Below are 22362 nucleotides of genomic sequence, written 5' to 3' on the forward strand. Positions count from 1 at the left end.
ACCTACTAAAGAGGCATATGAACAGGAAATTCTGGCTCGTTCCCACATCCGAGCTGCATACGGTTTCTTTCCCTCCAGGATCATTACGTTTAATGTCCTCCTGCAATTCGGGCAGCTGAGCCGGCGGAGCCCCTTCCCTCCCCCTCCTCTCTCCCTTCCCTTCTCTCATCAGATTTCGAGCCCTCCCTGTGGAAAAATGATTTGTGCACAAGCAGCCTACACAACGGTGCTCATAAGGAATTTGCCCCTGCCAGGAGTTATTAATGGCACCCCAGTAAATGCCCCCAGCAAAACGGGCCGCTGCAAGCATCAAGTGCGTGTTGAAAAATCGGGTTTAAATCGTCCCTTGGGGAATGACCTATTGGCCACCTAAAAAATGCAGGATTGGTTCGCTGTATAATTAAGTTCAGGCCATCTCTTGTGCTTACACACGCAGAAACCCAGATGTCAGCTTGGTACTAGTCAAAGTGCTGGGCTGCTTTAAAGCACCAGGAGAAGACAGACCGTGGGGGCATAACATTTGCCACTGGAAGAAAACCTACTTTGAATACTTGGAATATTTAACTGACTGCAACAGATAATTAGCCAAACCCTCTCACGCCTCCAAATATAGATTCATTAGTCATATGAAAATATCTCATTGGAACCAAATGTGAGTCATTAGTGAAGTCAACGGCAGATCATAAAAAAGGTACTGAGAGCCTCCTTCCCCCCATCCCCAAGAAGTCGTGAGTGTGTGGTGAAAATAATTCGCTCCATTTTCTATTGAACAAATCTGTTTTAAAGGGAGGCTTTTGAGGGGCTGCTTGTGTGCAGGGCTGTGCATCCCGTTTTCCCACTTTGCGATTTGTGGGAGTAACAAATGCAAAGTCTGTGCTGGGCTTTTTTCTACATATTTTTTTTGTCTTCTTGAAGAGACTTCCTTGAGTCACTCAGGCTAAAATTCGGGTTTGGTAATACAAAAAGGGATTTTGTAACGTGAAGTGGAATAAAAATATCTTCATTATTTGCTTCTAATTTCATTTTTGTTGGCTTGGAGTTTCGGAGTCCCCAACACTCAGAGCAATGAGTGCTGCAAGCAGCGAGTGCTGCTACCACAGGGACCCCAAAACTAACTGGATTCCCCCAGAAGTGAAACAGGGGTGGTTAAAATCACCACTTAGCTTTAGCGAGGTGCAAACAAGCAATGGTACATTTAAAAAAGTAAAGTAAATGGGCAGGTCTTCCACTGGATGAGGTATCCGCAGCGTGATGGGCAGCCAGAGAAAAGGAGCATGCTTGATTAAACTCTTGTAAGCCCCGAGTTATTGCTTGGGAAGACCCAGGGACTGGGATAGGAGCGTGTGCTTGGTCCTAGGATGTATCAGAGGGATTTCACGGAGCGTGCTGAACGCCGCAGACCGTTGTCCCACCCTGCGCTCGTCGATCCCACAAACAAACATGTTGTTGTATAACTCCAGGGTCATGAGTAATCCTGTGCCGAAAGTTGTGCCGCGCGAGTCATCAACAGCAGCATTTTGCATTTTTCTTAATTTGAAAAAAACAAAGCCAAAACAACAAAAAACTACAGCAGCAAACATTAAGTGCCCCAAAGCTGACATTCCTGCGGCTGAGGGAACTCAGGCTGCCTCAGTGCCTGACTTTAGCCATACAACCCCACAACGATATTAACTGAGTTTTCCAGCTTCATTAGCTCGTCGGCATTCCCTGGGCTTTGGGGTTTTTTTATTAGTGAAAAAAAGTCACCTCTGTGTAATAACCCTCGTACTTAAAATCCTCTGCATAGCCTGTGACAGTCAGGCAGCAGAGAGAGGAGTGTGATAGGGTTTGAAATGGGCATTTCACACCAAAACCCCAAAGCCTGGAGAGCTCTGCCTCTGCACCCCCAGTTGCACCCTGGCTTTTGGGCACCCTCGCGGGGCAGTGCTGCAGGGGAGGCGCTGAGCCTGCTGCAGACGGCTTTGGTCTGGGGGTGCAAATGCCCTGTGGGGAGCCAGGCTGGAGATGCGGGCAGCCCTATGGGCACGGAGCCTTGTGTGTCCAAGGGGGCTCACCCGACCTCAGGGTCCCGCTCCCACGGAGGCGGGGTGGCTCCCGGGCCCTGCGTTTGGCAGGGGGCTGGATGGTGGGACTGTCCCTGAGCCCAGGTTTTGCCCCCCTATCCCCACGGTGGGCCCTGGCCTGAAACATGGCTGCTCGTGCCTGGCTGGCACTTCTGGGGCAGCGGGGTGAGAGTGGGCCCCCACCTGCCCCCCAGGCCCCCTCTCACCTCTCCCTGGGGGTGCAGAGATCACCCAGTTCCCATCCAGCGCTGGGTGTCCCTGCGGGGCAGGACCCCAAACCCTCTTGTGGGGTGGGATCCCCATCCCTCCCCGTACCGGGTGTCTGTGTGGGGCAGGACCCCAAACCCTCTTGTGGGGTGGGATCCCCATCCCTCCCCGTACCGGGTGTCTGTGTGGGGCAGGACCCCAAACCCTCTTGTGGGGTGGGATCCCCATCCCTCCCCGTACCGGGTGTCTCTGTGGGGCAGGACCCCAAACCCTCTTGTGGGGTGGGATCCCCATCCCTCCCCGTACCGGGTGTCTCTGTGGGGCAGGCCCCAATCCCCCGCGGTGGGGCAGGCCTCGACACCCTCCGGGTTTGGCCCCGCTCCGCCCAGGGGGGCAGACCCCAGCCTCCTTGCGCGGCAGATCCCCCTCCCCCGCGGGGCAGACCCTGACTCCCACTGCAGCAGACCCCCGCCCCCCCATTTCCTCTTTGGGGCATCCCCAACCTCCTGTGCGGCAGCCCCCCCCCACCCCCTGTGGGTCTGATCCCCTCTCCTCTTCGGGGCGGCCCCCCCCGCCTCCCCTCCGGGGCAGCCCCGACCCCCGCGGGGGGCGGGCGCGGGGGCGGCTCTAGGACCCGGCGGCGCCGCGGCGCGCCCGGCCCCGCTCGGCTCGGCTCGGCTCGGCTCGGCTCGGCTCGGCTCGGCTCCGCTCCGCTCCGCTCGGCTCCGCTCCTCTCCGCGCCGCGCCGCGCCGCGCCGCCGGGGGGCCGAGCGGCGTGTCCACCTGCCGGCCCCGCCGCCCGTCAGTCCCGCCATGGCGCTCGGCGGGGTCGATCGCGGCGGCGCGGCGCGGGCCGCCTGGCCGCGGCTGCTGGTGGCGGCGGCGGCGGCGGCGCTGGCGCTGGCGGGGCCGGCGCTGCCCGAGGTGCTGTTCCGCTGCCCGCCCTGCACGGCGGAGCGCCTGGCCGCCTGCCCCCCGGCCGCCCGCCCGCCCTGCCCCGAGCTGGTGCGGGAGCCGGGCTGCGGCTGCTGCCCGGTGTGCGCCCGCCTGGAGGCCGAGGCGTGCGGCGTCTACACGCCGCGCTGCGCCGCCGGCTTGCGCTGCTACCCCGACCCCGGCGCCGAGCTGCCCCTCCAAGCCCTGGTGCAGGGGCAGGGCACCTGCGCCCGCCGCCGCGACACGGCCGAGTACGGCGCCAGCGCCGAGCGCCCCGCAGGTGAGCAGCGCCCGGCACCGCGCACCCCGCGCGGCCGGCACCGGGGACCGCGGGTCGGGCGCGGGCGCACGGGGAGCCGCGCACCCGTGGACGGGGCACCGGGGACCGCGGGTCGGGCGCGGGCGCACGGGGAGCCGCGCACCCGGGACGGGGCACCGGCCGGCCGCCCTGCGCGGCGCGCTGCCTTGCGAGGGACCGGGCGCCGCGCAGCGGGAGCGGGCGACGGCGACCCGGTGCTGGGGACCGGGCGCTGCCGCTCCGGGCACCGCCGCTCCGGGCACCGGGCACCGGGCACCGGGGACGGGGCGCTGTGCGCTGCGCGCCGGGCACGGGGCGCTGGGCAGCGCGCACACGCACCCGGGACCGAGCGCCGGGACCGAGCGCCGGGGCAGCGGGCGACCGGCACGGCCAGGGGACGAAGGGATCCTAAAGGGTGGCCTGAAGGGGGTCCTCCCGGGGCAGAGGGACCCCTCGGCAGGGCAGGGAAGGGGGATCCCTGCGGGAGAGGGGCTGGGGGGGGGGGAGAGAGAGAGAGTCCAGGCAGGGACAAAGGGGGCAGGAATGAGAGGGGCGCTGGAGGCGGGGGGGGGGGGGGGGGGAGGAGCGCAAGTGCCTCCCTGGGGGGGTGGGGAAAATGGGGTATTTGGGGATGCGGCTACCCCGGGGGTTAGAGAAGTTTCCTTGGCACGAGGCAGGAACCCCAGGCATGGGGTGTAACGGGAGGGGGAATGCAGGGACTGCCCCGGGGGGGGCAGGGTGGAGGTTGGGGTCTGCTAGAGAAGAAGAATGATGGGGGCAGATAAGGGTGACGTTTGGGGAGATGCAGCTGAGGGGAGCGGGAGTCCTTCGGGGAGCAGAGGGAGGTGGAGGTTCAGATTTGGGTTTGGTGGGGCAGGAAAATCACCCTGGAGGGTGACGGATGCCCCAAAGGTACGGGGAGAGGCAGTGCGGGAGGACCATGTGCTGCCTGGTGGGAAGGGGGTGGCTGAGGAGCTGCGAGGGCCCTGCCAAGTGGGGAGCCCGTTCCCGATGGGTGCCTTCCCAGCAGAGCCCACTTTGGAGCTGGGGTGGCCGCTGCCCTCTGCCGTGGGGGTTCTGGCCCCTTCTGGCCCCCCTTGTCCATGCTGGGGAAAGAGGAGCATCCCTCGAGGGCACAGCCCCGAGGACAGGGATGACAACAGGCTCCTGACCTGTTGCTGCGATTGCTGTGGGAGGGAGCGCTCCTGGGGATGCCGATACAGCAGAGCTTGGTTTTATTACTGCCTTCTCTCCCTTGTGATCGGCCGCAAGCTCTTTCCCTTTCCGTGGGATGTTGAAAATTGCCGAATCAGGTCTGGGAGTAGAAACCAGCACTGTCTCCTTTGAAATCACCCCCTCTTGACTTCTGCCTCCTTGCTAGTTTTGCTCCCATGTCTACAACTGGGGCTCTGACCCTGTTTGCATAACTAGTTCAGCAGCACGATTTTGAATTCCCTCCCTTCCCTCTTGCTGAGGCTTTATTTAAAAGCGCTCTGAACCGGGCTATACCTCTCGGCTTCGCTCCCCGGGATGATGGGAGCACAGCCGGGTACCTGGGCACGCTTCTCTGGGTACCTGCGCACGCAGCTCTGCTCGAGGGGAAGAGATGGAGAGAGGGGAGTGAAGAAAATCCAGCAGCGGGGAAAACTTTGCACGTTGCAAGCTGCTGCTTCTGTGCACCCAGGCTGCGACTGCTGCGGTCCCCACGCCTGTCCCCACTCCTGTCCCCCCTCCTTTGCCCAGCTGCGAAGGGCTGTGGAGAGCCGGGAGTCTGGAGAACACGTTGATGTGAAATCTTGCTCGACTACAGAATATGAGCATCAAGGGAGTGAATTTTACACTCTCCAGAAGAAGCCAAGGGCATTTAGATTTCAGGAATCTGGCGCTGCCTTCCAGGCTTATGCTTTTACAAGAAGTTGAGGGGGGGTGGAGAGCATTGCAGTGATGGGTTGAGAGGTGATTTTCTGAGTTAATGCTGCTTTTTTTGCTTTTATGAACTTTATTTCAGAATTATGTTACTTCACTGGGTATTTTGCTTGATTTTATTACCTTTATTCCTTTACAATGAATGTGATTTATTTGAGCCTGTCTCTGTGTGTAATACACACACACATAAATAGCACAGTTCAAGAACACTTTAATGTATGTGGTGCTCTGTATTGTCCATAGGGGGTGAATAATAAAAATACTGGCACATCCTTAACCAGTGTGATGTGAAACATGCAGCTGGAAAATTCATGTCTTGGCAGAGGAGCTTGGACATCCAGAAAAGGGTTTGCTGTCTTCAGATTACAAAACTTTTAACAGGTTGTTGTAGCCATTAGAAAAAAAAAAACCACAAAACAACCAAACCCACAACAAAACCAAAACCCGAATCTGCCAGCTTCATTTGATACTCTTCTGTTCAGACTCACATCGTCGCTTCCATCTGCAGCGTGCCTGCAGAACATATAGGAGGGAGAGTTTACTTTTCGTTTAAAGCAGTGACAGGGAAAGCAGTCTGGCACCCAAAAGAGCAGGGATTGGAATTTGCTTTCAAATGCTGATGTCAAGCTAGTTTCAAAAGTGCCCTGAGAGCAGGTTTTTGCCTGCAAAAGGCAGGTGTTCAGGCTTTTTTTTTTTTTTAATGTGCTTAAAGGTATTTGCCCTTTTTCCCCTTTCCAGCTTGAAAAGGCTCCTTTGGCTGATTCAGGACTGGAATGCAGAGCTCATGCTATTCCTAAATTAAGAGGTTGGCAAGTTTTTTTGTCCCTGATGAGAGGCAGAAGGATTGCCCAAATGAAACAAGGAATAAAACTCTGCAAATTGTCCTGCTGTGGCTCCAGCATTGTTTAGTCTTCCACTTAGGTCTGTAAAGCCAATCCTGAAATGATTGTAGGCGGAAAGTAACATAAACCACCATGTAGCTAGGAAGCAGGGGATGTTGCTCATTGCACAAGAGGCTTTGGGTATTTTGAAGATGTTGGGAATGTTGGAACAAAATAGCAGCAGTCTGTGGAAATCAGGCTGAGAACGCCTACCCCCCCCAGGGAGGCGAGTGCACGAACTCCCACCAGTGGTGGGAGTGAGACGGTGGCTCAGCACCTCCAGGGATCAGGGCCTCTGAAATAGTTCCGACGCCGCTGGACCACACTCTTCTACAGTGTATTTCAGGTCATCGCGTAACAAACTTCACGTACTGCTGACTGGCACCGCCTGAACTGGGGACAGAGGGCTGTTGTTGTGTGCGCAAAGCTCAGAGAGTTCATGCCAGTCTCGAGTGTGTTTATTCTTTCAGCACCTCAGTGAGATCGGCATGCTGTTTTGCAGGTGGACTAAATGATGTGTGCCTGAGGGCCACCAGGACACAGGGAGCAGAGTGAGGGCTGTCTGTACATCCCGTTAGCACTCTGTGTCCTGGCAGATAATGTCCCAGTCCCCGATAGCCACCTTCTCTCCAAGAGGGTCTAGGGTGGCCCGGGACCAAATGGGTCCTGGAGACATAACATGCTTTGAGAGGCATTTCAGGTACCATTGGGGTCTCTCAACCTCTCCAGTCTCAGCCGGAGGGTGGGGATGCTGCCTTCTGCTTTGGCCATCACGAACTGGAATCGGGGGGCTTGCGTGGTCTTGTCCAGCTCTCAGCTGCAGTGTCCTTCTCCCTTCCTTCTGCTGGGTTTGGCTCTCACCTTGTGTCAGAGCAGGCTGGTTCAGGAGCTAATCCTGCAGAAAGTCAGCCCGAGAAAACAATGTCAGTGGTTTTCCGTCACATCAATGACCTGAAGTGGCTCAAGGTGCAGCAGGGTGCCAGTGCTGCTTCAAGGGGGGAACTTGTCCTAGGAGGTGGAGCAGGACAGATCTTAGCAATGTCAGCAAATGTCCTAAATTATCTTGCCCAAGTTATGAGAATAGCTGAAGAACAGCCATTTTCTCCTAATGGAGACAAGGTCCTAGGAATAAAACTTGTTCCACTCTGAAAAAAAGGTTCTTGAGTCACTGTTCAAAGCTGACCAGTTAAGGGAATCTTTTTTCGCTTTGCCAGTGCAGTTCAGTTGGGTTTGTAGTATTGTTTTATTTTGTTGTTGGGATATTTGTACTAATTCAGGGGGATCTGCCTCAGAACCCACTGCTGGCTATTGAGTCCTGCTTTGGAATCTCACTTCTTTATTAAAACAAATGTGTTTTTTTTAGTCCATGCCAGTGCGAAGTAACCTTTCCAAATGGAAAGAGAGCTGAGAAAAGAATGTGGCCTCAGGCAAACTTGAACTGGCAGGGCTGGGGTTGCCTCCTTCACCTGGTCAGGGACTCCACTTTGAACTCCCATGATACAAAAACAGCATCAAAATAGTTAACTGTTAAAAACGCAGCTTGTTTTAGCATCCAACTAAAATCCTTATTTGGGTAGCCCCAAATGCCACACATCCTTCCTTATGGGTCAAATGTCAAAACCTCCATTTCCCCTTGGCAGGCAGCTGCTAAAAGACAGTTTAATATATTGCTCCAAAACACAGAAGACTGTGAGGTTGGAGGTAGCATAATATAAGTGGAATTTTAACAGTAACTTGAAAACCACGCCAGTAATGCTACGAGTGCATTTTTCACGTCCACTGAATTGCCAGGAAGACTTCTGCTTTTATAAGGAAATGAAGCATCCATCATGATCTGCATGTGAATGTGTGTATCTGTCCTTCTGCCCCCACCACTTCTGACCCTGTCAGTCAAGTTGGCCAGATCTAACGCAGCAGTGGATGTCCTGAAGGCACTGTGCTGCTAAAAAGTGGGCGAGGGGTAGAGGAGAGCCAGGCTATGAGTGCACCCCTTGTCCTGTGCTAGACACCTTTTGAGGCAGAAACACATGAGCAAGAGAGAGGTTAGTTAAGAGTGCTGCAACCAGGCGTTCAGCTTGGCTTATGCAAGCCTGGACATTACTAGACACCAGAGAAGCCAACTGCAAGAACCAAATCCACAGGAGTGTGTTAATACACCCACAGCCACTACAGTGGCTCTGCCCAGGATAAACCGAACGTCTGCAGAGCTCCTTGGAAGAAATTATTGCAAGTGAAATGCAATTAATAACAGCTCTAAGGATGATAGGTGAATGAAAAAAACCTCCACAATTCATCTGTCCTCGCTGCCTCTGGGGCTTTGCCAGTAGGTGGACCAGGTCTCCAAGCTCCTTCACGGCAGCTGTGTCTGGTCAAGAGCTAACCTGGTCGGGCCCTGGGCTGGCTCTCATCTTTAAGTATTAAGACAATAAATAACACCTTGAAAATAATGCTACCCCCTGCCCCAGTCCCACTAGAGTTTGCTGTGGTGGGGTTGATGGTGGTGCGAAAACGGTGATTTGGAGGGAGGGGGAAGGCTGGGAAGATTTCAAGGCTTTGGCCCAAAGGAGAAATGTGTTTTCATGCTGTCCCTTGGCAAATGATCCGTTTCCTTCTTGCCCTTTGCAGTTGTTTCCTTTCCTCTGGGTTTCAGGCTCATACTCGCTGAGCATGGTATTTGTCAAGGGAACGGCAAGAAGCCCCGTCTGTGAGAAAGTCCATGTCGTTTGTTTTATCCACATCCAGGAATTGAGCCGAGATAAACAATTCGGGAGGCAAAACAGTGAAAACTGGAATGTGAGAGGTGTGTTTGTGTATGACTCTGTACTAGACCTGGCTGCAGTATTAGCTGGGGCTAGTTTATCTGGATTTGTGAAGGCAGGGTTTCATCCCAGTGGCCAGCAGCACTCCTGTACCTGCTTTTCCTAGTTCCGTGTTCAGCACTAAGGAGGTAGGAGGAACAGCAGTTTCCCTGGTGGATTTTTTGCATTTCTGCTTGGATTGGGCAATTCCAGCTTTCTGAGCATGGCCACATCTGCCTTCCCTGCTGGGGCTCTGATTCCTTCAGGGGTGATCTTTTGCTCTAGGCAGACGGAGTAAGAGGAAGGCCAAGGTAACATGTAAATACGCTTTTAAAGCATTTCTGTTACAGGAGGAGGGCTGAGCTTGGTGGTGTACTGAGTTTCCAGTTGTAAGAATTCCTGGTTTCTTTCCTTGAATCAGGGTGAAATACATAGGTTCGATCCAGTGGCTGCTTAGGAGACCCTTTCCATATCAGAGGGATGTAAAGCCATTGCCATTGCATGTGCTTCCGCCCATCTTCAGTCCTGGCTCTTCCTTGGGGAGGTGCTGCCTGAATCAGTGCGTGCGTGACAGCTTTTGAGGGTGTCCTTTAGCAGCACATACTGAACACATTGGGCTTGGCTTCCCAATTTGTCCTTGCTAACTGTTTGCACCTGCCAGAAGAGGCAGGTTTGTCCTCAGTGGAAGAGTGAGGCTTTACCTGATGGCATTAGCCTTGTGGAGAAAGCTGCGTTAGTGCCCCATGTCTGCCTGGGAGAGGGAGTTGGGTTACGTGTCCTTTTGCTGTGTGCTGTGCAACAACATGCTGCCTCATGGGTGTTGAGTGTGCTGTGGGATTTGGAGGCTAACCACGGTGTGTGCTCCTGGCGTGGACTTGGGAGAGAAGGAAAAATCCTCGCTGGGGGTCCTAATGTTGTGCAGATGATTCTTGGCTGCCTTTCATCCCTGCTGAGCTGAGCTCGTGCCAGTCGTGCCCCACTCCCTCCCTGTCCCGGTGCACATCCTTGTGCTCCGTCGTACGGGTCTTGGTCTTTGTCTGGACCACGGGTGGGCCATGATAGGGAGTTAACCCAACCAAATCTTCACTTTTCTGGAAGGATGAGTTTTCTGCCAGTTTAGCAGATCGCAGATCCAGTCTTATTTCCACAAAGACAAACTACCTTCAGCAGACCGAGTCTGACTGAAACATCTTTGCCTACTTTCAGCAGTCACTGCCAGCAAGCTGCGAGGTGTTTCTCATTCACGAACTGGCGAAGCGTGACCTCATTAAATGTGCGCGTTGACATCTAATTACAAGCGAACGTGATGTGGTGGCTATCTTAGGCAAAGGCTTAAGAGAAAGGGGTTGCTGCACAGTTATCGGAGCTTTGCTGCAGCCCAGCAGCTTGTTCTAACTGCATTATTGATTGTCTTCTGTTCAGTGTTTTACCTCACACGTAATTTAGCTCGATACCAGTGGGAAGATAAAGTCTCTTGCTGCATGAGCTTATGGTAGGAATAAATTGTTTTAAAAAGGAAAGGGTCAGTAATCATGTGCCTTTCTTACGGCCTGGAATACTGGGAAACATCAGGTCACTTTTATAAGCCTTAAACTATCCTTTGACATTGCAGCTTTTATTCTGAAGAAAGCTGCACTGTGCCTCTTGGCTGGTAAGGGAACAAGTTCACTGCCTGGTGCTCTCTGTAGTCAAAGATCCCATTAATTCTGCCGGCCGCGAGGAACGATTTCTTGGTATTTCATTCTGGACTGTAATTGAGAGTGACACAAAGCACTGGTGGGAATTGGACCGTGTTGAAATCCCTGCTTTTCCTTACAATTTTCTGCAGATAAACCAGCTCAGGTGGGACGAGGGGATTTCTAATGCTCTGCCCTTGAAATTAATAACATTTCCAACACCTTACTGGCTGGAGGCAATTTTAGAGAGGAGTTTTTGTGCCTCCTTGCAGCTTATCCTTGCAGCCAGGTGTTGCAGGTTGCCTACAACAGTGACATGCTGTTGCAGTCACTTGCATGGCATCATCTATGGGAGATCCTGTAGTCCTATAATGTCGGGAAAATTCTTGAAGCTTTGCCCAGAATTTTTGCTGAGACCACAGCAGGATTTCCCCGTAAAATCTTGCTTTTCAGACTTCAGCCAGGGTGGTCTGTTCTCAGCTCTTTAGTTGTAGAAGACTGAGTCCACACTAATGGACTTGTCTTGGTGAGGAGGTTGTCTGATAACCTCCCCATGTTTTCCTCTTGCTGTTTTAAAACTAGAAAAGGGTGGGCACCTGATGTCCACATCTCAGGAGTGCTTGCTGTTCAGTCTGGGAGGACTGGTGGGTACAGTGAGTTGTTGAAGGTGTTTTTATCGTTCTGGGTGTCTTCCAAGACCTTTTTGGTACCTCCAAAGATCAGGTCCGTGTCCCCCAATGTGACCTGTCTCCTGTAGGGTAGGGAGTGCCCTGTATTTTAGAAGTCCCAAGTTTTGCTCTCGAGGGGAGCAGGACAGATCCTGAGCGGCCCCAGTGAAGGCAGAAGAGCAGAAGCAGTGAAACTGGCCAGGATCTGACCTTTTTTTGTATCTAGAAAGTTGCTCGGGGGTCATTTTCTGTTTGAAACCAGGAGGTTTTGTCTGCGGTGCTCGGCGCGCCATTCGGCTGCAAGCTGAGCCGGGGGGAGATGCAGGGTTTGCGACCGGCGCGATGGCAGCCCTCCCACACAACCCATGTGGAAACGCTCGTCTCCTGTTGCTTTCAGCGGGCGAGCGGCTCGCCTCCATCTGGTGCTGTTTCATCTGGCACTTCAAAAGCAAGCAGAAATTGGGAGAGGAACTCAGGTTTAGCGAAGAGGAATGGCATGAGGAGGAGGAGCGGGAAGGGTGGCCGGCGTGGGGCTCCATCCTCCCCCGCCGTTGGAGCCCAGAGCTGGTTCTGGGGCTCTGCCCCGTATCCCCGGCAGGGATGTGTAGCTACCGAGGCTGTGGATAATCCAAGGTGGCTGGCCGAGGGGCTCCCCGGGGTGCCTGGTTTGTGTCCTCTGGGTCCTGGCCGCTTGGAGAGTTTGGCGTGGAGGCTGTAGGGTCGGAGTGGTTGGCCACCATCGCGTGTCTGTTCGCGGTGAGGCTAACCCAACAGCCATGGGGCTTTCTGTGGCTGTTTTTTGTTCCTCCTGGTCCTCCTCGCTCACCCTGCAGTGCCCGTGCTAAAGAGAAATTCCAGTTATATTGGTGACTTATGTCTTGCTTCCTGGGGACACTTGTCAGGGGTGCTGCCATCCACCCCCCACACGGTAGCTGCTTTGCTCTTCTAGGTTTGCAGCTGAACCAGTGTGAGGAAAATGCTGAGTGATAACACTATAACAACTTACCTTACCATCACCAACTTCTTACCACTGCGTTCTGAAGGTTGGAAGAACTGCTCTGGGCTCCATCCCAGGCTCTGAAAAGGCATCTTCTAGTCCAGCTGGTCAAGGACAATGTTCCTGTGCTGGAACCTTCTTTCTCTCTGCACTGCTGGGCTCCAACAGCTGTTCTTTTTCTGGCATAGTGCCCACCACTAACCAATGGGCATGAGATTGATACAACCCCTGATGTGTAGAGGGCATTTTTCCTTATTCTGAACATCATATGAACCAGATTGATATAAAGGCAGGGAAATCACTGCTGCACCATCTTGATCTGACTGTGGTGTGAATGGACGGGTAAATCATCTGCCATGATGGAAACTGGGATGAGGAGGTCTAAAGCAATGGTTGGCCATGGTAGGGGAGCTCGGGACGATTTCGTTTAGGCTGTTAGAAATCCAGGTTGTCACAGATAGTCCATTACACAGGACATTTGGGGCAGAAGGTCTGGATTTCTAGTGGTGTTCAGGGAATATTGCCATTCCTGGGACTGGATGGTGGGACAGCACTAGAGGTACTATTTCAAGGCTAACCCTCTAATCCATCACGGAATTTGAAAAGCAGTCCAGAATTGGGAGAGAAAAATGAGACTCTGGTAAAATGGTGCTTTCTTACACAACAGGTCAGCTCCCTGTGGGTATTCTGAGTCATTTTGTTGTTGTTGATTTTGGTGACTAAAATAAGTTTATTCCATGCTTTTTTTTCCTGCCAGGCCCTACTGTCACCCCCAGCTTACAGGGAGTGACACAGATTCCATTAATTCTTGTGCATTATTGAGGGATTTCGTTTGATGAGATTCTTGCCTGGAATTCCTCTGTGGAGGAGCCTGGCTTCCGACTGCCTGCAGATGGGACCTGAAAAGCTTCCTAACGCACCCAGCTGGGTGGTGGGAATACAACTTCTGACGTCTCCCGGACAAACTCAGTACCCTGCTCCCTTCAGGGCACCTGTCACTGAGAGCATGTCCGAGGCTGGGCAGGTGGAAACGGTTGGTCCACAGAGCTTTGAATAATGCCAAAATGCCTGATTTGGGCTGATTTTGGAGGTCTAGGAAGGTCCGGACCTCTGTGCACATGACTAGGGCATGCTTGGTCTGGGGGCAATGGGAGGAATTTGGCATGGAGCCCTCTGAGGCAACTGTCTTGTTTAGTAAAACTCTGGCTGTGGGAGTTGATGTGAGGAAATAACAACATCCACTTTGGTTTCTGCAGTCTCTGTCCCGGGGGCCAGTCGGGTGTTGCAGGAGGCCACAGGAATCCTGCTCGTGACCACAGCCAGATTAATGGCCATTTTGGCAGCTTTTCAGGAGTGAGGAATTTGGCCACTTTCACAATAATGGCTAGAAATTCCACATGAATTAATTAGTTTTATTACAGGACATGTCCTTCCTGCTCCCCCAGGGCTGCCTGAAACACTGAACTCATTACATGAAGAAATAAAAATAGTACTAAAAATAAGAACTGGTATCCCAAGCCTTTGTGAGGAAACACACAGAGTATACCGACATCCTCCACCAGACGTGCTTCCCAACCTGTGGCTTTTGGCCAGATGAGATATAAACCCAAGTTTTAGATCAACTGCAGCCACTAAAACGCCCCAGCCTGCTCCACGTCTTCTCTCAGCTTCTTGGCCCTTGCTCAGCTTAAGCCATTCATCTAGGCTTCTTAATTACTCCCACAGTTTCAGCTCGATGCAGCGTTCAGATCTGACTCTCGGATGTTGCACAGTGGAGGCTGCACACCTTCAGCCTCCCCTCCCCACAGGATGGGATTCCACAGCACTGTTCCTCCCTTGCAAGGACACTGTTTGCTTCTCTGGTAGTAAAGTGCTTGGAAATACCCTTGGGAAAGGGTGCTCTGCATTTGAGTTTTGGTCAAGGGTATGCCATAAAAATGACAGCATGGGACTTTGGAAAGGCCTGCTTGAGAGTAGTCAGAATGACTGATTGAGTAAATACTTTGGGAGCCCAGAGCTGATAACTTTCCCTTGCTTACATTTGTGGGGAGTCAGCCTATAGAAACTTATCACCTCTCACGTGGCTTTTAAACAAAGGTTGTCCATGGACTCAGTGTGCTTTTATTTAAATCCCTTTTTAGAAGCTGATGTTGTCTTGAGATTTGCCTGCAGGTAAGGGGCAGGTGTGCAAAATTTACACCGCTTGCCGGTCGTTCCAGTGTTTGCTTTACAAATATTGCTTCAGATACTTGTGTTTGGACAGGGGGTTCTCCTTTTGAGTCTAACCTCTCCTTTCTGCTCAATGCCACCTTTGTGAACTAGGACTTGACTTGTTTGCATTTTTTTTCCCTTGTTTTGGACGAAGTGAGTTCAACATGGGAAAGCTGGCTAGGGAGGTGGTAAACTTCCTTCAGGTCCCACTGCACAAAGCATGGTTTGCTTGGTGCTCAGCCCTCTTGGGAACTGTGACCCTCATCCTATAGGGACTAAGGCCAGCTGAGCTGACAAAGGGCTGAAACACGAAATTTTCAGCATTAACAAAATGTGCCTGGTAAAAAAGGGTAAAAAATGATAATGCAGACATAGATTCTTCTACTCTCAGACAGTTGGAAGGCTTCTGTCTTTCTAGTAATGTTTGTTATTGATTTCAGTCATTGCTTTCCTCCATTTTTCTGTTTATTCTTTTTATCAGGCTGGTTTCAAGGATTTGTTACCTTAACCCCTGGCCATTAGGCTGGTCCTGCACATGCTGAAACCGATGTTTGCAAATTCAGACCATGCTGAAAGTGCTTGGGCAGTGCAGATATGACTGGGCAGTGGACCAACCTGACCAAAGGTCCATCAAGCCCATAATCCTGCCTTAGGTGGTACCCAGTGGTGCACAAATTGGGACTTTATGAAAAGAGTATGGAGTGAGCCTTGTGATGTGGGAACAGTGCTATGGAAACCCATCACACTGCCGACACCACTCAGCCTGCGATTTCAGGGATTTCCAAAGCGCAGCCCGGTCTGCCAGCTGCTCACAGAGGTACCTTCTTCGTTGTGTGAGCTGCCCACCTGACTTCTAGCAGGATTCAGGTGCTGGGGGAGGCAAGCAAACCCTTGTCTGTGTACATCACTGCAGTGTCTTGAGGCTTCAGGATAGGAAGATCTCCATGTACAAGGCCAATTTGGGGTTGCTCTTACAAATACAGTTTGCTACCTGTTCCACCTGCTGCCTCGTGTGTCCGGGAGCAGCAGCCGTGGTGAGAAGGGCCGTCCTGTCACTTGCACTGTGCCCAGTGGAAGCACAACCTTGCCCAGGTCTGTTTTTTCCCCCGAGTTATGTGCTAGCAGAGTTCAGCCTTCAGGTTGCGGTTGTCGGCAGTGTCCTGTCCCCTGGAACTCATCTGCCCTAGCAGAGCTGAAATGTCCCAGCTGATCTAAAAAACTGCTTGCAATTGAAATGCAGCAGGGCCTTATAAATATTTAACCAAGACTGTGTTTGTTTTTGCTGGGTTTTTTTTTCCCCAGTTCTTCTCTTTTATTTTCCCTGCCTATGTGGGGATAGTCAACTGAATGCATATCCCCTCCATGGCGTCCTGTGATGAAGCTGCATTTTTGGCAGTTAAATTATGCGTCTTGCTTGTCTCCCATCATTATTACCCATGTTCAAGACTGACATTGAGCTCAGTGTTAAGTGTGTGAATGCTCCTGTGGGAGTGTTTACAACCCACTGTGGACTGCTCACTGCCATACGAATTACATCCTGAGAAACTCTGTAGTTTCTCAGAAGAGCTTTTGCAGCTCTTCTCTTGAAGCAGTGGACTCCCATCAGTTTTAAGAAAATTTTTAATGGGTGAAATTCCCCAAATTTTGTCCAAGAGCGAGCTGTGAATGGGTGGGACTTCAGGCTATGCGGCAGAAAGGGTCTGCAGTGCAAGGCTGCAATTAGTGCAGTGACACAACGAAGAAGGTGCCTCTGTGAGCAGCTGGCAGACTGGGCTGTGCTTTGGAAATCCCTGAAATCGCGGGCTGAGCAGTGTCAGTGGCATGACCTGAGCTGAGCTGACTGCCTGATGCCGGCACCTGTGGCTTGTTGTGCAAGGCGTGCAGTCTGCCCTGTACCCGAGTAACCCCGAGACAGGTTGCTCTCTTCTCTCCCCAGCCGGGGAAGCATGCGTGGTGCCCGGAGGGCACGTAGCCACAGCCTGGCAGGGACTGGGACCGTCCCCGTGATGGAGCTGGGGAGTTTGGCTAGGGCTGCTATCTTCGCCGCAGGAGCAATGCCACGAGGTAGGGTCACTCGCCGTTGCAGCTCAATGTGGAGCACGTGCGATTTCCCCGTCGTGACGGCGGTGAACGGCTGCGTTTCAGAGCTGGAAGCGCAGCAACGGTTTCCGTCTGCTCCGCACCCGGCCTGGTGCAGCGCAGGGGCTCGTGCAGTGCAGTGCTGCCGTCGTGCCCTGGCTTGCGTGCCGCAAGGAGAGCGGGGCTTTGCCCTTTTCAGCTGGTGAGTCAGACCCTGGGCGGCCTTAGGCCAGGGTTGCAGGTTTGCTCTTTTTCCAGCTAGACACATGCATCTGTTTTAAGGCAGCCAAGGCACAGAGCGGGCAAGACTGAACCTCCCCGAACACCGCGCAGCTCCCCGAGGAGCTGGTGCGGGGACCTCAGTGGGTTTAGACACCAAAGTTTGGGCAAACACATGTTGCAATGCTGCCTGTAGAGACTTCTATCCAGGGGCTTTCCTGTAGAGAGACATACCCAGGAAGCAGAAATAGCAAGTGACTAAACGTCACGGTTACATTCCTGCCATCTGAAAAGAACTCCCTATTTTCTTTTGGCTGTGAAAATTAACTTCCCTTTTCTCCTCCCTGAGCGGGTGAGCTGGCTCCCGGCGGCCGTGCCCTTGTGGCGGATACACAGGACGGTCCAGGTCAGGCTGAAAGGAAAACTCTCCTACTGGGGGCTTTTCACTGTTGTGCTCCTTTCTAAAGAAAATGTGCAGGACTTTTCCTGGCCCTTGTGAAGGCCAAGATGCAGGTCTGTAGCTGGAATAGGGTAAGACTGGCCTCATTTGGGAGCCTGTCTGGGTTTTGAGCTGCTCACTTCCCTCCCGCATCCCTTGTGCTGCCGTCTGAGCTGCGTGAGGTGGGGGCTGGCATCCGGCTTTTTGTTACTCATGTAATTAATCTCATCCTTCCCGACTGTGGTTCTGCTGCCCCCAGGCACAGATGGGCTGTGGGCACCTGCCTTTGGCCTCTGCTGCGCTGTGGAATCCCCACCTGGAATTCAAGGAAGCTGAGGCAGGTACTGCTGGGGGTGTTGTTCTTGGGGATACTTATCCTTTGGTCCTGGGAGACCCAGTGATGGGATTGTATCTCAAGAGAGCAAGTTTCTTGCACTGAACAGCCTGCTAGTTGCTCCAGTGATGAGCGCTACAGAAACCATGATGGTGCCACATGTTGCCTAGTTTAAAGATGCCAGGGTGAGGAAAACACTGAAAAGGCTCCAATGCAAAATCCCCTGGCGATTTGTTTATTTTAATATTCTTTCCAATAGCAGAAGCCTGGACTTTTGTGGGATAAGAGCCCAACGGGTAAGGGATGATCCAGCAGCTGCTGCACCCAGGAGCAGCTTGGTCCTGATTTGCAAAAGGCTTTTGGGGGCCCTCTGGGATCTCCTTGGTGGTGAGAAGAAAATATGCACTATTATACCAATACTGACCATGTGCATTCAGGCCAGGGTGTTCATCCCAGCCTCTCTTGCCACCTTCCTTTGCTGCTGGGTTTTTTCCCTAGAGCCCTGTACATTTTTCCCATTGTGTTTTTTTGGTCAACAGGTTTATTTTTTTCCTGCTATAAAAGTGCTGCGCTCTCTTTCTTCCTCTTGTTTTCTCTTGTTGCATTTCTGCCAGCCTCACCTTCTCTCCCCATGCCTGCTCTCAGATTTACTTTGCATATTTTCATCGGGGTGCTAGCAGGCTCATTTTGATGGGTCTGGCTTGGTGAAGACCTGCTGAAACCTGCTGTTGCTCCAGAGAGAGGAGCTGTCAGGGGCTATCCCGCTGGGGTGGGAGGGTCAGGCGCAGAGCTCTGCGTGAGCACGTCTGGGAGCTGTGGAGGTGACACGCTCTGGGTTTGGAGTACGATGAAGTCCACATGTTGGTTCCTGCTTGGGGCTGATCATTTTGGTTTGGCTGCCAAACCATTAAAAAAAAAATTAAAAGAAAAAAGAGCAAAATATCAGGTTTTATTCAGATAACTTTGACATATTAGCGTTTCTCCTTGGGAGCACAAAGGAACCTCGAAAGAAGCTTGCAAAGATGTTGAGGGAGGCCAGCAGCACAAAAAGTTTTCCATTTGAGCATGTTGAAGAAAGCAAAGGGAATGAACAGCCAGACTCTCAAAAGTGGCCCCGAAGAGCATGCCACCAGTTTACCCAGTCAGCCAGGGTGTGTGAAAAGTGGCCCCAAACTCTTCCTTTGCCTGAGATGTGAACACAGGCTGTCTGGGCTCCCATATTGTAACACTTGGGTCTTTCCAAATGATGACATTTCGGCTCACCTAAGCAGCTAGTGGTGTTTGGGGGAGAGCCTGGAGGAGCGCAGTGATCCTGCTTGGCTTGGTGAGCCTCCTGAGCAGCAGCTGCAGAACCCCAGGATCTCTGGCTCAGTGGGTGTGGAAGAGTTTAGTCCCAAATGGCCAGGCTCTTGGTGGCTTGTGTTTTCATTGCTTTTCCAGTTCTTGCTGAAATTGTGCCACCTCTTCGGTGGAGCTGCTGGTACACAGGCTCCACTCCACCCCACTGGCCCCAGTACTGACCACAGTCTTCTATTTCCTTTCCTTCTAAAAGCACCAAAAGGAAGCCTTGGGTTTGACCATAAGCAGACCTTTTTGACTTGGTTGCTGTTATTGCTGTGATTAAACCCAAACAAACCCAAAACATGGAACATTTTCTATATGTCCAGTTTTGTTTCCTTTTGTCCAGGTCATCAACCAAACCAAAAGGCCCCAAACAGACCCCAGGTGTTTGCACAGTCCTGGTTTTCACACAAACGAACAGTTGCTTTATAAAAACGTGCGCAAGAATTTGAACCCATCTAGAGTTTTCCTAGTCACTCTTTCTCAAGGGCATTTGGAGAGAGCTTCTCTTCTCTGTTACAGCTGTACTGAGATGCTTTAGTCCTGGTTCTCACCCTCCAAGATGGGGCAAGGAGAAGGCCGTCAAGAAGTTATGGAAAGCGCAGTGTGACTGTGAACCCAAGTGGCCCTTGGAGGTGTTGGAGCACAGCCTTACAATGAGGTTTTCCTGGGGTTGTCGTTGACCCTCCAGATGGGTTAAATGTCTGCAATCTGTAGCCACCCCTTTTCCCCTCTCCTGCAAGCTGAACGGGGCTTTCCTGGAAGCCCATCCCAAAGCTGGGGCTGGTGGCTTGCTGTCACGTAGAGCAGTGCAAATCCAGCGCCTGGACTGCACTTGGGCTGGTGCCCATCCAGTTTCCAGAGAGCGGAGGGGCAACTCCGCAAGGAAAGTTTTCCCAGGTTTCAGCGAGTCGAGTGACCATCAGGACATGTGGGCTGAGAAGGAAGCAGACCTTATCTCTCAGCTCTTTTTTTCCAGTTACCTGAGGCGCTGTCTGTCTCCTCAGCATGCAAATTCCTCTCTGCTTTGCATCCCCCGTAATTCAAACCGGTGCAAATTGCTTTCCTCCGTCGCCGATATCCGTTTTCTGACTTAGCATTTCTGCTGTTGTTGAGTTTTGGCCTTCACCCTTTGGGGGCTGGCACCCACTGAACCCAGCTGAGAATGTGGCCCTTTGTGCCGGAGCTGTTTGCGGGAGCCGGGGAGCTTTGCCTTCCCCGCTGCGAGCCTTTTTGGCTGCCGAACGTGTGCCCTTTTCTGGTGGGGAGGGATTTAGGGGTGAGGGGGAGGTGAGAGCGCTCCTTGTGCTGGAAGAAAAATGATGAATGACTCTCTTGTGCTTCTGAACAAAACCAGGAAATCGGGGGGGGGGGGGGGAGCAAAAAAGGAGGAAATGAGAAACAGTAAAGAGGCCTCCCCCGCCTTCATATAAGCAATCACTCCACAGCATCTGGAACCCAGTAAAAGGGCCGTTCCCAGGAGACCTCGCACTCGCCAGCCACACAGATCTCCTTTATTGCAAACTCCCAGGGCTTGCACCTCCACCTCCCCTGCGCCAGCTCAGAGGGCAGCCCCGCACCCAAAAACGGCTTGACGATGGCAAACCGAAGCTCGGTTTCCATGGCCGTCGGCACCGGAGATGCGCGTGTCCGGCTCGGCTGGCAGGCCGCGGTCTGGATCCGGCCCGGGGATACGGTTGCGTTGCTGTCGAACGAGCCGGAGCACCCGACACGGTGTTTGTGCTGGCGCGCTGCCTTGCCGCGGCAGGGCTGACAGTACCTTGACGGCGTCACGTTACAGCGGCGCAGGCGACGCGATACTCTATCTGGCGTGAAATCTGCTGGAGCGGAGTTGCCCCTCCTGCCCGCTGCCCCGAAATTGTTTTGGATACGTTGGATGCAGCAGGGATGAGCGTGGAGCGGGTCACTGGCCAGCTTGGTTTGGGTCTGATTTTAAGCACCCCCAGGATGGAGTTAGCATCTCAAGAAACCCCGACATAAGCTATTTAGTTAAAATATTGCGGGAATACGTAACTCTGGGGGGGCTGGCGGTGATGGCACGCCAGCACGAGCCGTGGCCGATGAGGTCTCCATGCGGAGAGTGGTCCAGCAAAGCTCTGCTGCGGCTTGTTGTGATGTAGCCACATCCACCTCCACCCCTGTGAGGTGTTTGAAGCACACTGCGGTTTGGTGGCTTTGAAGAAGCTCCTTCACGGTTTGTTAGAAAACAGATCTGGTAAGGACCTTAAGAGGCCAAAGTCTTCCTCAGTGTCTTCCAAAGTCTTCCTTCTGAGGCTGAGAGGAGCTCTTCTTTCTCTGGGTGTGAGTCTGTTAAGAGCGGTTTACCCAACTGTTTTCCTCCAGTCTGAGGATGGTGGGTGTTTCTGACATGGCATTTGGGTCTTGCTTGGGAATTTTCAGTGCTGAAGGCTCTGTAGGAGAATTCTTAGTAACAGTAGTAATGCAGATACCGTGGACCTTCTGTGCTGATACATGTTTTTATTTCTTATATCCAGAGATTATATTTTCAGCCAGGCTTTAGCCCGGTGCTTGCTCATCTGCGCATGTCACCCCATTTTCATTCTTACAAATCTGGAGGATTGAGTGCATGTCTGAAAAACACATTTGCTCTCCAATGTGGGCATGGGAAGAGAAAGTTCTGTCCTGTGAAAAGGTCAGTCTAAATCACCACCTTGGATATTCGCAGCTGATTTTGAAGTGCCCTCTTACCACCTTGTGAGCAGAAGGGGATCCTCATCCTATTTCACAAATGCAGTGTCCTCAATGTGTATCTCTGCTTGCCACGTTCCCAAAGGAGCTTCCTCTTGAGGGGCTGCGGAGAGGAGTGGCTGGGCTCACAGAAGGGGTTGTGGGTGCTCACATGGAGGAAAGGCAGAAACACCCTAATTGCAGAGGAGTCACAGGCACCCCACTGTTGTGGGGAGAGACAGTGAATAAAATCAGGTTGCATCCATGCCAAGTGGTATCTTCAGGTTTTCCTTCACTAGTTAATGGAGGGGTTGGCAGCAATGCTAGGGATTTGGGCTCTTCGGCTGGGGCAGCCTCCGTGTAAGTCAGCTGGGCTCAAGAGGAAAAGCAACATGGTTCTTGAGTTTAGAGCCGCTTCCAGGGCTGCTCAGTCTCCAGAGGGGTTTGCTAAGAGGGACAGTATTGTAAAAGCCCTCAGCTCGTCTGTCTGCAACCCACTGGGCAGCGCCTTCCTGAACTCACTCTCTCTCTCCCCTTGTGTCCTTGAGTCTGAGGGCTCAAGGAGGGTTGTGGGACAGTG

General features: G+C 52.8%; 1 protein-coding gene across 1 annotated transcript in view; it reads left to right on the forward strand.

Annotated features, from left to right (window-relative positions):
* The first annotated feature begins 3068 nt into the window (after nt 1–3068).
* The window catches only part of IGFBP2 (insulin like growth factor binding protein 2), a 63793-nt gene continuing 44499 nt past the window's right edge, over nt 3069–22362 (forward strand). Inside the window, exon 1 of the mRNA XM_069781099.1 lies at nt 3069–3486. Coding sequence (XP_069637200.1) covers nt 3084–3486 — 403 coding nt within the window. The 5' untranslated portion in view covers nt 3069–3083. The remainder of the gene's footprint in view (nt 3487–22362) is intronic.

This window comes from Haliaeetus albicilla, chromosome 4, assembly GCF_947461875.1.
Source record: "Haliaeetus albicilla chromosome 4, bHalAlb1.1, whole genome shotgun sequence".
In the NCBI taxonomy this organism is placed as follows: Eukaryota; Metazoa; Chordata; class Aves; order Accipitriformes; family Accipitridae; genus Haliaeetus; species Haliaeetus albicilla.